The sequence below is a fragment of the Mobula birostris genome, chromosome 11, assembly GCF_030028105.1.
Source record: "Mobula birostris isolate sMobBir1 chromosome 11, sMobBir1.hap1, whole genome shotgun sequence".
In the NCBI taxonomy this organism is placed as follows: domain Eukaryota; kingdom Metazoa; phylum Chordata; class Chondrichthyes; order Myliobatiformes; family Myliobatidae; genus Mobula; species Mobula birostris.
This window is the reverse complement of record NC_092380.1, coordinates 106,180,104-106,196,174: the sequence shown is the minus strand read 5'-3', so window position 1 is coordinate 106,196,174 and position 16,071 is coordinate 106,180,104. Positions and strand designations below refer to the sequence as shown.

General features: G+C 40.7%; 2 protein-coding genes across 7 annotated transcripts in view; one reads left to right on the top strand and one right to left on the bottom strand.

Moving 5' to 3' along the window:
- Positions 1-9,535, top strand: part of tcp11l1 (t-complex 11, testis-specific-like 1) — a 32,117-nt gene extending 22,582 nt beyond the window's left edge. For all 4 annotated transcript variants that reach the window (XM_072272792.1, XM_072272795.1, XM_072272794.1 and 1 more), the window contains exons 9-11: positions 3,386-3,567; positions 6,589-6,761; positions 7,761-9,535. In XM_072272792.1, coding sequence (XP_072128893.1) covers positions 3,386-3,567; positions 6,589-6,761; positions 7,761-7,996 — 591 coding nt within the window. In that variant the 3' untranslated portion in view covers positions 7,997-9,535. The remainder of the gene's footprint in view (positions 1-3,385; positions 3,568-6,588; positions 6,762-7,760) is intronic.
- Positions 9,536-10,950: 1,415 nt separating this feature from the next.
- The window catches only part of cstf3 (cleavage stimulation factor, 3' pre-RNA, subunit 3), a 98,870-nt gene continuing 93,749 nt past the window's right edge, over positions 10,951-16,071 (bottom strand). For all 3 annotated transcript variants that reach the window (XM_072272789.1, XM_072272790.1, XM_072272791.1), the window contains 4 exons: positions 14,220-14,373; positions 13,999-14,093; positions 12,877-12,937; positions 10,951-11,722 (listed from right to left, as the gene is read on the bottom strand). In XM_072272789.1, coding sequence (XP_072128890.1) covers positions 11,517-11,722; positions 12,877-12,937; positions 13,999-14,093; positions 14,220-14,373 — 516 coding nt within the window. In that variant the 3' untranslated portion in view covers positions 10,951-11,516. The remainder of the gene's footprint in view (positions 11,723-12,876; positions 12,938-13,998; positions 14,094-14,219; positions 14,374-16,071) is intronic.

The following is a 16,071-nucleotide window of genomic DNA, read 5'->3' as shown; positions in this document are numbered from 1 at the left end:
CATCTTCCACCAAGTTCCTATTTATCACTGTTTGTGAAGAATTCCTACATACCCAAGTTTCAAATTACTGGCCCTTTATCTTGTAGATATGTCCCCTTATTTGAGATTCTCTTACTGGCGAAAACTAGCCTCCTCTCTAGTTCACTGGAAGGTATAGTCTTGACTTCAGTGGTGTCTGTACTTAATGTGACATATATGTGTTTGGGTTATGGATTTGTACTTGAATGAAAGTCTGTCGAGTATAAGTTTTATGTAATTAAACGACAAACTTTGTTGGTAACATAGAACAGTAGAGGCCCTTCACCCACAATTCTGTGCATTTCTTTTTAACCTACTCCAAGATAAGCCCTTCCCTCCCACATAGCCCTCTATTTTTCTTTCATCAATGTGCCTTTCCAAGAGTCTCTTAAATGTTTCTAATGTATCTGCCTCGACCACCACCCTGGCAGGGTATTCCATACACTTATCACTCTTAGTGTGAAAAAAATGTACCTCGGCCATCCCCAATTTCCTTAAAATTGTGCCCTCTCAAATTAGTCATTTGCACCCTGAGAAGGAAGTGCTGGCTGTTCACTCTGTCAATGCCTCTTACCATCTCGTACACCTCTATCAAGTAACCACTGATCTTCCTTGATCAATGAAGGACGATTTGAGGAGGCTAGGCTGTTGTTCAGAGTTTAGAAGAATGATAAGTGATCTTTCTGAAACATGGGGTTATGAGAGGGTTCGACAAGGTGGATGTTGAGAGGATATTTTCCTTAGGGGGAACATTTCATGCCAGTGGCGTAGTTTCACAACAATAAATTTCTTCTCTGAGGGTTGTGAATCCTTGGAATTCTCTCTCCCAGGGAGCTGTGGAGGCAGAGTAAGTGAATGTATTTAAGGTGGAAATTGGTAGACATCTGAACTACTGAGGAATCAAGGGTCAGGAGAGAGAATAGGAAATTAAAGGCACGGATGGTTCAGCCATGACCTCACTGAATGGTAGAGGGACAGGTGGACCTGCTCGTCCATGGGCTCCTATTTCTCATAATATTAAGAAATTGCAGAGAATTGTGAACATAACTCAGCACATCAACATGTTCCATTGTTCAAGAAGGGAACCATGGATAATTCTGGAAACTATAGACTGGTGGGTCTTGCGTCAGTGGTGGGGAAATTACTGGGGAGAATTCTTAGGGATAGGATTTATGAGCATTTGGAAAACTATTGCCTAAATTATGGAAGAGCCAACATGACCTTGTGTGGGGCAAGTTATGTTTTACTAATTTGATTGAGGTTTTTCACAAGGTGATGAGGTAATTTATAAAGATAGAACTGTGGATGTTGTCGACGTGGATTTTGATAGGTTCTTCATAGGAGACTTATCCAGAAGATTAAGAAGCATTAGATCAATGGTGAATTGGCTGTTTGGATCAGAACTAGAATTGCCCATAGAAGATAGAGTGGAGGTCTAAGGGAATTAACTAGCTGGAGGTCTGTGATTAGTGATGTTCTGCGGGGATCTGCATTGGGACACCGCTGTTATATATAAACCACGCTGTTATATATATACACCATGTATATAAACAACATTCCCTTTAATTATTTTATATAGCTGCACAGACCAACCATTGCTCTGGGCAAAAAAATCTTTACATGGCCTGAAAACTGCGTTGAACTTTATATTAACATATAAAAGAAAATTCCAGCTGCGTTGCAACAAAGGCTACATGCACAGGAGCATTTTAGCGCAGCTTAGAAGGAACAGTATATGTAAATGACCTGGATGAAAAGGTAGATGGGTAGGTTAGTCAGTTTGCAGATGAAACGAAGATTGGTAGCGTTGTGGATAGTATAGATGACCAGCAAAGAATACAGCATGATATAGATCAGTTGCAGATATTGGCAGATGGCATTTCAGCTTGCCAATTGTGAAATGTTGCACCTTAGTAGGTCAAATGTAAAGAGATGGTACACTGCTCAGGGCAAGACCCATAACAGTTTTGAGGGGCAGAGGGATTTTGGGGTCTACGTTCATAGCTCCCTAATTGATAATTAGGTTGATAATGTGGTTAAGAGGGCACATGACATGCTTGCCTTTATTAGTTGAGGCACTGAGTTCAAAAGTCAGGAAGCTACGTTGAGCTTTAAAACTTTAGTTAGTCCGCTTCTGGAGTACTGCATGCGGCTCTAGTCGCCCCACTAGAGGAAGGATGTCGAGGCTTTGGAGAGGTGCAGAAGAGGTTTACCAGGATATTTGCTGGATTAGAGGGCACATTGCTATAATGAGAGGTTGGACAAACTTGGGTTGTTTTCTCTGGAGTGGCAGAGACAGAGGGGAGATCTGATAGAAGTTTATAATATTATGTGGCATAGATAGAGTAGACAGACAGTATCTTTTTCCCCAGGGTTGAAATGTCTAATATGATAAGATGGACTATTGATCTTACAATCTACCTGGTTACGATCTTGCACTTTGTTTACCTGTACTGCACTCTCTCTGTATCTGTTACACTTTATCCTGCTTTCTTATGTTATTTTACCTTATTTATTCTACCTCAATGCAGTCAATTGATCTGAATGAACAATATGCTGGACAAGCTTTTCTCTGTTACTCAGTACATGTGACAATCAGAACCAATTTCAATTCCATAGTGATACTTGTACCTGCTTATTGTTTTGGCTTTCGTAGAGGTTGTGTGATTTAAGTTTGAGAATAGCAGCCTTTTCTGGATAGTATCTCAGTTCACTGAACACAAACTACTTACACGATGACAGTCTGTAAACACACTTAAAGGGTTTTTTGCTAAACTGTATAAATGCTAGATTTTTCTTCCTCTTTTAAGTGTGTGATTAGTGGTCTGGTGAAGGACAGCAGTTAGGGAATTAGTAGTTTGTCCCATTTCCTTAGCCAGAGTAAAATCTTTAAGACCATATGACATAGGAGCAGAATTGGGCCATTTGTCCATTGAGTCATTCCACCATGGCTGATATATTATCTCTTCTCAACCCTGCCTTCTCCCTGTAATCTTTGATGCCCTTACATTCAGGAATCTATCAACCTCCACATTAAATATATCCAACAACTTGCCCATCACAGCTGTCTTTAGCAGTGAATTGCACAGATACACTATTTTTCGGTTAAAGAAATTCTTCCTCCCAAGGGGATGTCCTTGTTCTCTGAGGCAGAGCTTGCTGATCCTAGACTCCCCCACTATGGGAAACATCCGCAAGTCCACTCTATCTAGGCCTTTCAATATTTGATATAATGTGAAGCAAAAGGGGAAGAATATTTAAAATCTGACAATAATTGACAGAGAACAAAGCAGTTCCCTGGATGAGCCTCCTGATGCGTTAGATTCTGTACTGAAGTTTGACCTGCCATCGTGTTCCTTTCCTTTAGACTGTACTGATGGACGAGTCCCGGTTCATGGAGATGCAGAGAGAGCTGAATCAGCTGACCATTATTGCAGCTGCCCTGCTGGTTATATACAACATGACCGGTGCTGCCATTTCAGGGCTCTCGGGCTTCCTGGACAGACTGAAGGGGATCATTAAAGTCTTACTGACAGGCATGCATACGCAGTAAGTGATTTATTACATGCTTCAGCTATTTATGGCTCTGTTGATTTGGATTTCACCATCCAGATGGTTTTGTCAGAATATCTAAATCTTAGTTTCAAACAACACACATCAAAGTTGCTCGTGAACGCAGCAGGCCAGGCAGCATCTCTAGGAAGAGGTGCGGTCGACGTTTCGGGCCGAGACCCTTCGTCAGGACTAACTGAAAGAAGAGCTAGTAAGAGATTTGAAAGTGGGAAGGGGAGGGGGAGATCCAAAATGATAGGAGAAGACAGGAGGGGGAGGGATGGAACCAAGAGCTGGACGGTTGGGATATGAAAGGATCATGGGACAGGAGGCCTAGAGAGAAAGAAAAGGTGGGGGGACCCCAGAGGATGGGCAAGGGGTATAGTGAGAGGGACAGAGCTGTGTTCACCAGCAGTTTTGTGTGTTGCTTGTATTTCCAACATCTGCAGACTTCCTTATGTTTGCGTCGTAGTTTCAAAGAACCATTTGATTACACAAGAAAGACTGGTAAGTCTAGGTATTTTATTTTTATTTCTTATTTAGAAATATAGTGCAAAATAGGCCTTTCCAGCCCTTCGAGTCTCGCCGCCAGCAACCCACCAGTTTAATCCTAGCTTAATCATGGGACAATTTACAATGACCATTTAACCTACTAACCAGTTGGTCTTTGGACTGTGGGAGGAAACTGCAGCACCAAAGGAAATGTATGCATGGGGGGATGTACAAACTCCTTACAGAGTCCACTGGAATTGAATTCCAAACCCTGACGCTGAGAGCTGTAATAGCGTTACATGTGGCAGCCACTGCATTTATTGCCTAGTTAACCAATAATCCCTGTCTCCTGGGCTTTCAACTTGAATGTATGCTTGTGTTAGAGGAGACACACAGAACTTAGAATATAGAACTGAGCACAGTACAGTCCCCTCAGCCCACCATATTATGCAAGCCTTCAAACCTACTCCAAGACCAATGTAACCTTTATTTCCCCACACAGCCCTCTATTCTCCTTTCATTCTTGTGCCTATCTAAGAGTGTCTTAATTGTCCCTAATGTACTTTCTTTTACCACCACTCTTGGCATTGTATCCCATGCATTGAAAAGAATCCTACCTCTGACATCTTCCCTAAACTTTCTCCAATTGCTTTAGAATTATAAATACAAGAAATTCTGCAGATGCTGGAAATCCAAAGCAACACACACTAAGTGCTGGAGGAACTCAAGCAAGTTGGGTATCATCCATGGAAATGAAGAAACAGTCGATGTTTAAGGCCAAGATTCTTCTTCAGGACCTTTGTTCTCTTCTGTTCTCCTTTTCTATAAAATCCTGTCAGTCTTTCTTAAACCATAACGCTAACTTGATTTCAATCAATAATGTTCCTTGACCTTGAATCTTCAGACTTCTTCCTGCCCTATGTTGTTCAATGTTTCTATAAATAAGACTCTCTTTGTTCTGGCCCTCTGAACCACCTTCCCTTATGATGGGGTATTTGAGAACCCATTTTTAAATACCCTGTCAAATCACTTTCTCATTTGTTTTCAAGAAGGGTCTTGGCCTCAAACGTTGACCATTTATTTGTTACTGTAGATGCTGCTTGACCTGCTGAGTTCCTCCAGCATTTTGTGTGTTACTTTATTTCATCATGCCAATATTTGCTGTACCCTTGAATATAGCACAAGTTCCTCTATATCCTATACTACCTCGGCAGTATACATAAAATGCACCATGAAGTGTTGATGAAGATCTTGGCCCTGGACGTCAGCTGCTTACTTCCCTGCATAGATGCTGATTGATTTGCCGAGTTTCTCAACACTTGGCGTTTGTATTACTTAAGGTTTCCAGCACCTGCAGAATCTCTTGTGTCTATGCTTGATTACATTTTGAGTGTGGATGTAACATAATATTCAGTAAATAAGGAATACTACCTAATCTGTGGGCATATTGCAGCCTGCAGGACTTGATATTGAATTCTCCAACCTTAGATAACTTTCTGTTTGTTTCAGGACTGACGATTTTTACTTTCCATCTTTTCCTTTGCTCTTTCTTTCAGTTCCCAGTAGGCCAGACTGTACAGTATTACCAAGATTTTAACATTAACACCACATTAATGGGCAAAAGAGCTTAACTGCCCTTTTATTGCTAGATTATTAGTCATAGAGCACTGCAGCCCAGAAACAGGCCCTTCAGCCCATCTAGTCTGTGCTAAACTGTTATTTGGTCTAGTCCTATGGACACATACATGGACAATAGCTCTCCATGTACTTATCTAAATTTCTCTTCAGTGTTGAAATTGAACCCGTATAATGTCACCCTATCCCAGAGGCTTCCTTTGTTACATCCACTGCCCTTTCCATCTTCTCTCTTCCCGAGTTCAGATGAAAGGTGTTCAATCTGACACATCATATCTCTTTCCATGAATGCTGCCTGGGCGGCTGAGATTTTCCAGCCATGAAATTCGGTGTTGCACTTCATGTATGTTCTATGGAATGGTAGATCTGCTTCATAATTCAGTCTCATCAATTCTGATCTGTCGCCTAACCCCATTCATACCGGTCTCTTTCCCATACCCTTCATACCTTCATACAAGTCACCTATCCATCATAGATTGAAAATTAATGCTTCACCTAGTACCAATTGTCGGTTTTAGAAAAGAACTTCAAAGTTCAACCACCCCATAGATGCTAGAATGTCTCTCAGCTGGAGGGCCAGAATGGCCTGTTCCATACTGTATCTCAATAAATACATTAAGAAACAGATATTGCAATCAGGTGACCCCACAGACTGTAATATTGGGAATGCTCTCTGACTAATTTTCAGAATCACAATCAGGTTTCAGGTTTATTATCACTGACATATATTGTGAAATTCAATGTTCTCTGGCAGCAGTACAGTGTAATACACAAAAAACTATAAATTACAGTAAGAAATATTTCAGTCCTCTTGCTTATTCTATGTAGAAGAAACAAAGAACCTTGAGTGATGAAATGAACTGATTTATTTTGAAAATGCTGCATTTCCAGTTCCTTCCACCTTGCTGAGGCCATGACCAGCATGAGTGAGCAGATGTGTGTGGAAGTGAACCACTGCTTAACTGAACACGGTTTCCCACTACTACCTACTGAAAAAGAGATGGTATTGAAAGGTCAAATCCAGGCCATAGCTAGTCCGGATAACTCTGTTCGCAAATTAATAGGTAAGAATGTATGTTGAATTACATTAAAATGATCTGTAGTTGTAACTTGTACATTTGGCAGTCCAGACCAGTCAGTGTCAGATGGCCTTTGTTGAAGTTGTCTGCCGATCAGAAATGCTTCAGTTGCTGCACAGAATCTAATAATTGATCTGAATCTAGAAATCAAAGGATTGGAGGATTGATCAGAGCCAGGAGATCAGGTGACTGAGCTGTGGGTGGGCAAATCAAACGTTTGAGCTGGGCCTGGTCACATTGGCAATTATCTAGCTAAAAATTTTGTAAATTGTGAGTGAGTTCTTATGTTTCAGATGAGGTTGTCTAAAATAATAGAAGCAGGAACTTCTAAAAGGAGATTAGATAAGTATGAGCCCTGATGAAATATCTCATCCTGAAATATTGACTGTTTTTACTCCTCTGTAGAAGCTGCTTGACCTGCTGAGTTCCTCCAGCATTTTGTGAGTTGCTGTGGATTTCCAGCATCTGCAGAATCTCTTGTGTTTAGATAAATACCTTAAGTTGTGCAAATAAATGCTAGCTGTTTAAAATCTCACAGTATCAAGTACCTCCAACCACCCCCAGGACAGCTTCTAACCCTTCTAAGAGGGCAGCTGTCAATTCCAACAGTGATCCTTTTTTATGTGATTGCACCTGTTCAAACCTCATTTCAGTTTTACATTCTAGTTCTAGAACTATAGAAGAGCTAATTTAGAGTGTGTTCCATCATAATTGGTAAATGATCACTGTTTTTAACCAGTTACTTTATTAATTCTGAATTTGCAGTTCTGATGTAGCTATAGTGGAAGAAGGATTATGTTTTTTAAAGGTTTTGGTTTTATTCTTTTCCAGTCTCCACAGAGCTGGTTGGAATCTTATTAAATCCCTGGTTCTTGACTGGATTGTGACTTGGTTGTTCTGGTTTAATCTTAGAAAAAAACCTTTTTCTCAGGAATCACTCTTTGCAACTCTCTACTTTCATTTAGATTTTTTTTCTTTTGCCAGATTCACGAATTCAGACTTTTCTGAAGATGCATCTCATGTCAAGCAGTCCAAAATCCGTTTCAGTCCCTGGAGGGCTTAGCCCCATTAAAACAGAACTGGAAAAGATAACAGTTAAATTTCTTCACCTGGTAAACTATAACAAGATGGTCTTCAGTCCTTATTATGACACTATCCTGGCTAAAGTGCTCCAGAGAAATGAGACACAACTTCCTGGGATGGGTGAGAAGGAGCAATGATCATGAAATCTAAAGCATTGCACACTGAGCAACAAGATCTTTCCATTTGTCTGTTTCTCCACAGCTGATTTCATTCTCTTTATGGTTTGGGAAGGGAAAGTTGTGAAGAAATAGCTGTTTTTGGGGTAATCTGAGGCTTGGGTTGAGGGGGAGTATCTAGCTGACCTTTGCTGTTTGTGTACAATAGGGATGGTGCTCTTTAAGTACAGATCCAATTCTCTTCTGAGATACTCATTTAAAATATTTCTTCTCCAAAGCTTGTCTCCATTCCCCTCCCCCATCCCCAAAACTCAGATTTAAAACACCTTGAAAGTTTTCACTAATTAGAGGTGCAGTGTGACTAATTGGTGAATAATTAATAGAAAGGGCAGCCCTTGGCATTGGTTAGTTTGGGCAGATGCCATGATCTGGTGATGCAACCAGACAATGCAAGAGGCTCACTGCACATCCCTGGGCAGTGCTTGTGTCTTTGGTGACTACTGGTGCTAGTTGGTGTGGTCTGAGAGTAGGAACCCCTTTGATGAGCTCTTGCACAATGAGAAGTGAAGCTCCCTTTTTGATGCATCTATTTAATTGAACTGTAATCAGCAGAAAACCTCCCTGCGGCAGCAAGAATGTCTTTGATGATGCAACTCTTATTTCTAGAGTGTAACTACAACCCTTCAAGCCTCTTCATCCCACCCGATATTCAGGTCAAGAGTTATCAACATTTCATTAATTTATCTAGATTTCCAACCTCTTGTCATCCTTGGCTCAAATCCAATCCAGAAAACCTTCAAATACGATATTCTTATTGTGAAAATAGAAAGACCACTTACACTACAGTTATGCCAGAGTTGGAAGCGTAAAATGGATAGTCATGTACCATTCAACCTAGTTTGTTGCTTAAATCCATAGGGAATATTTTAATCCTTCTCTTTTGTGGTAGTTTGAGATACACTATTTAAAAAAAAATGGAACCAAATGTTTTTTTTTCTTATTTATATATTTTAAAGTCTAAAAAGCCAACACAAAAATGGATTATTTTTGGAGCACTGTAGAAATGGTTTAAAATGAGGATATTGCTTTGATTTGCTTTTATGCACATTACTAATTACTAAATACAGTCATCTTTATTTAAATGAAAGCATTTGAAACATGGTGGCTCTAAACTCAGTATTTTCCTCACTGCTGTTTGTGATCTAGTATCATTGCTTGCTTGCTTGCTGAGCATTCATTATGCTTGCCTCTTGAGTACTGTTATAGACTGGCAATGGAAACGGCATATGTTGTACTGACTACAAGTTGTACTTTACTGGTGTAAATACTAGTAACTTATTTTGTAAAACTTGACAATGGTCACTGATTTTTTTTTTCAGCTGCATGTTTCCAGAATTTTGCAGTGTACAGTAGTGATAATGTATAGTATTTAAACAAAAAATGTATTCTGGTGTAATAAAGGTACATTGAGTGGCAGTAGTTGTTTTATAAAGAAACAACAGTAGGTATGAATATGTTTATACAAGTGATGCACTGTGGTTCTGACCGCAAGTGTTTGTGTTGATGACTACATTCAGGAACGCCTTGGTCAAGGTGGGTGGGGGGGGGGGGTGAAATCAACCTCCTGTTATTAAAGAGCGCATTAGAATTATTTTGAAAGAGATCTTTTAAAAAAAAGGGTTGATGTAGGGTGGTGTATCACCATAAAAGACCAGGCAGTACTATGGTTCAGATATGTCCTGCTATTCACTGGTAGATAACTACACCCTCACCCATTTCTAACTCATCTCTATATCTTCTCTAAAGCCCCAACATCTGTTGCCCTCTGTCCAGCTCTCAGCAGAGACTGTATTGCCCTTTGTAAAATGCCAGATGCTAACAGCCAAAAATTCAGCTGCAGCTCCCACTCCTAATGGAAGCCCAGTATTGCACAGGGCTGTCTGTCATTAGGCCAAATAAACTTGGTTTTAGATGTAAAACATTGACCTGCCTGGCTGTGAACTACCCAGTGACTGAAATAGCCAGAGATTTTTTTCGGAAGATGAAAGGACTGCCTCAACCTGCAGCACCTTCATCTGTCCCATCTCCAAGCAACGAGTGTTGCTTGTGGCAGTGAATAACCCAGCGACAAGAGAATGGAAAACCTTCTGAGCTGACTTTATAATAACTACTTCAGTTCAACTTCAGATCGTGACTATTTCAGCCAATATAAAGTTTTGACTATAAGGTGAAGCCAATCCTTAGAATGTGGTAACTGATTTTCATGTATTATATTGAAAAGTGAGAGTATTAGTGCATGAAGAAGTGGTGAGTTGGAAACCCATTCTTGATTTTAAACACTTGCATGCCTGTTGATCAATGACTCTGATTTCCAGCAACATATTTCAGCACAGTGTACATTTACTATACTAAATCAAGGATGAATTATAATCTACAAATAGACATCACGTAGTAATACTTTAGATGTTGACAGTGGAAAAGTGCTTTTCAAAGTGCTGGATTATCAAAGAGGTTTTTTTTCTTTAGCACGTTTAAGATCTCAAGCCTTCTTAAAAAAATAGTTTAGAATTAAAACCTAATTGTGAGCTACCAATTAATTCCATTACCCATTTTCCAGCAGCCTTCTGTTTTTTATAGTATATATCAATTAACTTTTTAACAATTCCTATTGAATCTGTTTTCACAAACTAAATTGTTTTTGGAAAAAAAAATCTACAACGAATTGCAGAAACACAGGCTGTAGGCTTCTGACAAATGACAGGGTGCTGAGTCATCTTTCCATTGTGCCTGGTTTGGCAAAGCAGCAAACCTGTGCAGCTCCTGACACTTACTGTAAGTTACCTTGTCTTATATGCTTAATAAAACATTCATTTGATCTCTAACAATACCTGGCTGCTGCACCTGCTATTTAAAGACATAGCAAAGACACTGAGCATCTCGCACGTTGATAAGATAGCATAAAACAAGAGTCAGAGTTTAAATGCATTTTCTGTCTTTATTACAAAGATTGTGTTCAGGCTCTCAAATTACAAAAGGAAAAAGGTTGCCTTAAATAATGGTAAAATGACACTTGGCAGGAAACCACAATGCATAACAGGACTGTGGTGTTGTAGTTTACAGGATAATAAAATACCTTCCCTTGTATTTGCACCATCCAGTTTTCTTTAAAAAAAAATGAAACAAACAAATAAAACAAAATATAAGATTCACAAGTTGTGTTGTAATAGCAGACTTGCATGGAACTAGATTGCAGCTGAAATGTTTGCACTGGCTGTGTACAGGTGCAGTGTCTGGCGATCAATACCAAAGTTTATTATTCCGCCCAACAAAAGCCTCTTCAAAAATGCAGTTTTTCGTACAGAAGAAGCCATGTTTTATCCAGTTTTTTTTGTCCCCCGTCCAGCTGAGCCATCTTACTCGAATGAGGCACAACAGTGAAAGCAGTCTCATTTCCACAGGCAAGTGAAGACACAGCTCATTTCTTGACAGCTTAAGAATGACATTCAGCTCCTTCAAGACATAAAATGCTGCTGGTGGATGTTTATCGGACTCGCTTCTGCTGGCGAGCCCTGTATATGTCATGCACGGGAGGTGCCACCGCGCCCTTTTCCTCCTCTTCATCAGAATCTTCATTTGCTGCCCTTTTCAAGGGCTTTTTAATCACTGCATCATTTTCTATAGGTCCATTCCCTTCAGCAACTGTTTCCGCTTGGCCTCCAGTGATCAGTTCAACAGCTTGTTCAACGGCTTGAAGAAATTAAAAGGCACACATTAATAAACCAATCCTTGTGGTGGGGTGGGGGGGGGGGCAATGAAATTCCAGTGCTATCATGATCATTTCAAGTTTGTTATTAAAATTAATGTTGAACTGGTCTTTTACACAAGGATGTTGTTGACGGGAATGTCTTCACGAGGCTGCATTTACATGTTCTGCATTGTGTTTACCTCACTTGCTTGATAATGGTTACTTTCACAGTCTACAACCAGTCCTAATTCTAAGTGAATGGAACACGACCTCTAAGCTGAGGAATCAAATGGTTCCTTGTTTCTGGCAGAAGAAATCCGTGATCTATAACACTTCTGCATCAAGTTATCCCTAAAGGTAAGCACCAACGATCAGGTCACTTTGGGATCCCAGGAACACCGTCCTACACAGTTGGAAATGTTTTCCCACCCTCAGAGTTAAAACTCTTGGACACCATTGATATGCACCTTTATACAGGCTGCAGCCATTGGCAAAACCAACTCATCAGCACACCTCTAGGGTAATTAGGAATAGGTGATTGTTTAACACATTTAATTACTAAAAACCAATGGGAACTGCTGTGGGTTCACTCTAAGTGAAAAAGATAATACTTGCCTTGTCTGGCCTTTTTTTAATCCCCCGTTTTCAGTACCAGGTTTAATATCACTGACATACAGTATGTCATGAAATTGTGGCTGCAGTGCAATACATTAAAAAAAACTATAAATTACTATAATGTGTCTGTATATGGACAACAGCTTGCTCTCCATATTGTACTGTCCTGGCTTGACCTCACTGAAACTCATTGAATATTGAAAAGCCTTGATAGACTGGATATGGAGAGGATGTTTCACATGGTGGGAGAGTCTAAGACCAGAGGACACAACCTCAGAATAGAAGGGTGTCCTTTCAGACCAGATGAGGAGGAATTTTTTTAGCCAGAGTGATGAATCTGTGGAATTCTTTGTCACAGGCTGCTGTGGAGGCCAAGTCTTCTTGTATATTTATGGCAGAGGTTGATAGATTCTTGATTAGTCAGGGTACGAAGGGATATGGGGAGAAGGCAAGCTGATAGCTATTTCATGGCTGAGTGTTTTACTGTATGCACATTGTCTTCACAGAATGTCATGAAGTAGCAGCAAAGAACATCACTTACTATCTGGTAACTGGCAGCGACGCAAAACTTCAATTAGTTCATCAACTTGAACAAATGGCCCCTGTGGGAAAGAAGTTTACAAATGTAATCGGATACTGAGTAACTATCAGTTCAGCTCATTGAAAAGAGAGTTTTCCAGTCACCACATTCTTCAAGCTCTGCCTCATTTCCTTGTGTCAATGTGCAATCCAACACATGAACATATATAGAAAGGGCTCAATTAATTAACAAGATGATGGACTGGTTATACAGTGAGAAGGAGATAAGTGTTGCAAGTGCTGGCTTCTCATACTATTGAGTGTAGACAAGAAACCTTTCGTTCAGGAAATCTGCCAAGATTATAATCAGAACGTATACAACATAGGCCAGATGTAAATCACTTCTTTAAAACAGGAATTTAAGGGGACTGCAAATTGCAAAAGGAGGACTTGATCCTACAAAACCTTCACATCAATAACCTTTTGTCAGAAAAGTTAAAAAACAAGCATGGTTTAAGATGCAGAGGGGGGAGATTGATAGAGACTGAATGCCATTATGCCCTCTGTTGGTGGGGCCAAACGTCCAAGCCATCTACGTGATACAAGCCAGGACAGGACAATATGGAGAGCAAGCTGTTGCCATGCAGCAGGCTCCCCCTCTCCACGCAGCTCATGAATCCAAAGGAACGGCAGAGACCAATACAGTTTGGCACCAGCAGCATCACAGGAGTTGCCAGTCAGCATTGACAGCTCTGGAGCTTTCCATGGGGTTTTCTCCTGAAGCCTTCCCCATCAATGGGTATAGCCACAAGGCAGCAGAAATTTGAGATCAGAGTTTTCCTTTCACTAAATGAGTTGCCAACCACGACTGAGCCACATGTGAAGGCCAGGGCTTGGTTTCAGAGGCTATTTGGGAACATTTAATAGATAGTGGGAGCATCCCCACTCCAACCTCTGGGCTATGACAACCCAGGAGATAGAGAAGTCCTTAAGGGGTTACTCTGACTTTAGTGACAGAGCAAGAGATCCACTACTGGGCAACTCCTCCTCAATCCACTCAGTGTTTTACATGTCTGCTCATTATAGTTCATGTTTCATGGACACCTGAATGGGGTCTATTGAAAATGGTCACTGGTGAACTCACCTGGAAACACATAGGTGGTGGTAACAGTTTCATAAGCAGCACAGATGCTGGGGGTACAGGAAACACTCCCCCTGGGACGGGGTGGAGACCAGGAGCTGTACAATAACAAAAAGTGTTACACTTTTTAAGCAATAATTAAGCAATGCAGCATCCTGACACTGCCCATTAAATTACTGACGATATTGAAATCAGCAAATAAGAAGCAACACCAAGTCACTTACGTGCCAGGTGGCGGGGTTGGAAAGGAATCATCTGGTTTGTGTCAGGTTTTGGATACTCAGGCTTGCGGTCAATCTCGTCCTTCATTATGGTTACAGTGGAGGGGGTCACTATGGGGTCTGGGATAATGGCCGTTAGCTTGGTTCGAGAGACGTCCTGGAAGGAGGCAAATCATTGTATTTAGTACGATGGCATCAACAGAATTTTGTAATGGTTTGTCTGCTGTTCTCAGTTAACTAGTTCTGAGTGGTTTTGTGTCAGCCAACAGTTCTTCACATAGAGAGCCCAGCTCACCTCGACTGTACTGCTTTATACTGCACTAGAGTTGTCCCACTCAATTGTCACATCTCAGCCTTTCAGTATCAAGAGGCTTGCTCTCTGAATTTGCCCATTATTCTTCATAACCTTTAAGCTGTTTGCCTCACTAATTTCCTGTGGTTCCAGGTTCCACAACCTAAATGTAAGAAATCCTTCTGTACTTTTCATCTGACTTGTATTCACAGACCTTGGTTTTGGAAACTCTCTTTCAATTTTACCTAGTATGATTTATTCACCATTTTAAACAGTAAGTCAGACTCTAGTAACAGAAAGGACAACATGAATAGCAAAATGGAAATTGCTTCTAGACCATCCTTACTGAGATTTTTTTTTTGAAGAGGTTACAGAGAGAAGAGTCAATGGTCATGCATTAGATACATTCCTACCATTGTGATAAGAAACTCATAACAAACCAATAATTAAGGTCGGAGAATGTGAAGTCAGAGATAATGGAATGGATCTATAACTAGCTTCAGGGCTGGATGCAGAGCATGGGAGTAAAGAAAGAATGCTGTTCACAGTGAGAGAAGATGGGGAACGAGATCAGTAATTTCTTAATGTGATCTGTATTAAAGACATCACCTGTGGTGACAATTAACCCACTGTTGTAAAAATCATACGACCATAAGACATAGGAGCAGAATTAGGCCACTTGGCCCATCGAATGTGCTCTGCCATTCAATCATGGCCGATCATTCCCCCCGCCCCCCCAGCCTTCTCCCCGTAACCTTTGATGCCGTGTCCAATCAAGAACCTAATCAAGTTCTGCCTTAAATACACCCAACGACTTGGCCTCCACAGCTGCCTGTGGTAATACATACCACAAATTCACCACCCTCTGGCTGAAGAAATCTCTCCGCATCTCTTTTTTAAATGGACTATCCTGAGGCTGTGCCCTCTTGTCCTAGACTCTCCACCATGGGAAACATCCTTTCCGCATCTAGTCTGTCTAGGCCTTTCAACATTCGAAAGGTTTCAGTGAGATCCTCCCTCATCCTTCTAAATTCCAGTGAGCACAAACCCAGAGTTAACAAGCATTCCTTGTATGATAATCCTTTCATTCCCAGAATCATCCTTGTGAACCTCCTCTGGACCCTCTCCAATGTCAGCACATCTTTTCTTAGATGAGGAGTGCAAAACTGTTCACAATACTCAAGGTGAGGCCTCACAAGAGCCTTATAAAGCCTCAGCATCACATCCCTGCTCTTGTATTCTACACCTCTTGAAATGAATACTAACATTGCATTTGCCTTCCTTACCACCAGCACTACCTGCAAGTTAACCTTTAGGGTGATCTGCACAAGGACTGCCAAGTCCCTTTGCATCTCAGATTTTTGAATTTTTTCTCCGTCCAAAGTGCAAGACCATGCATTTCCCAACATTGTATTTCATTTGCCACTTTCTTGCTCATTCTCCTAATCTGTCTAAGTCCTTATGCATCCTAGCTGTTTCCTCAACGCTACCTGTCCCTCCACCATATAAATCATTGATATACAGCATAAAATGAAGTGGTCTCAACACAGACCCCTGCGGAAT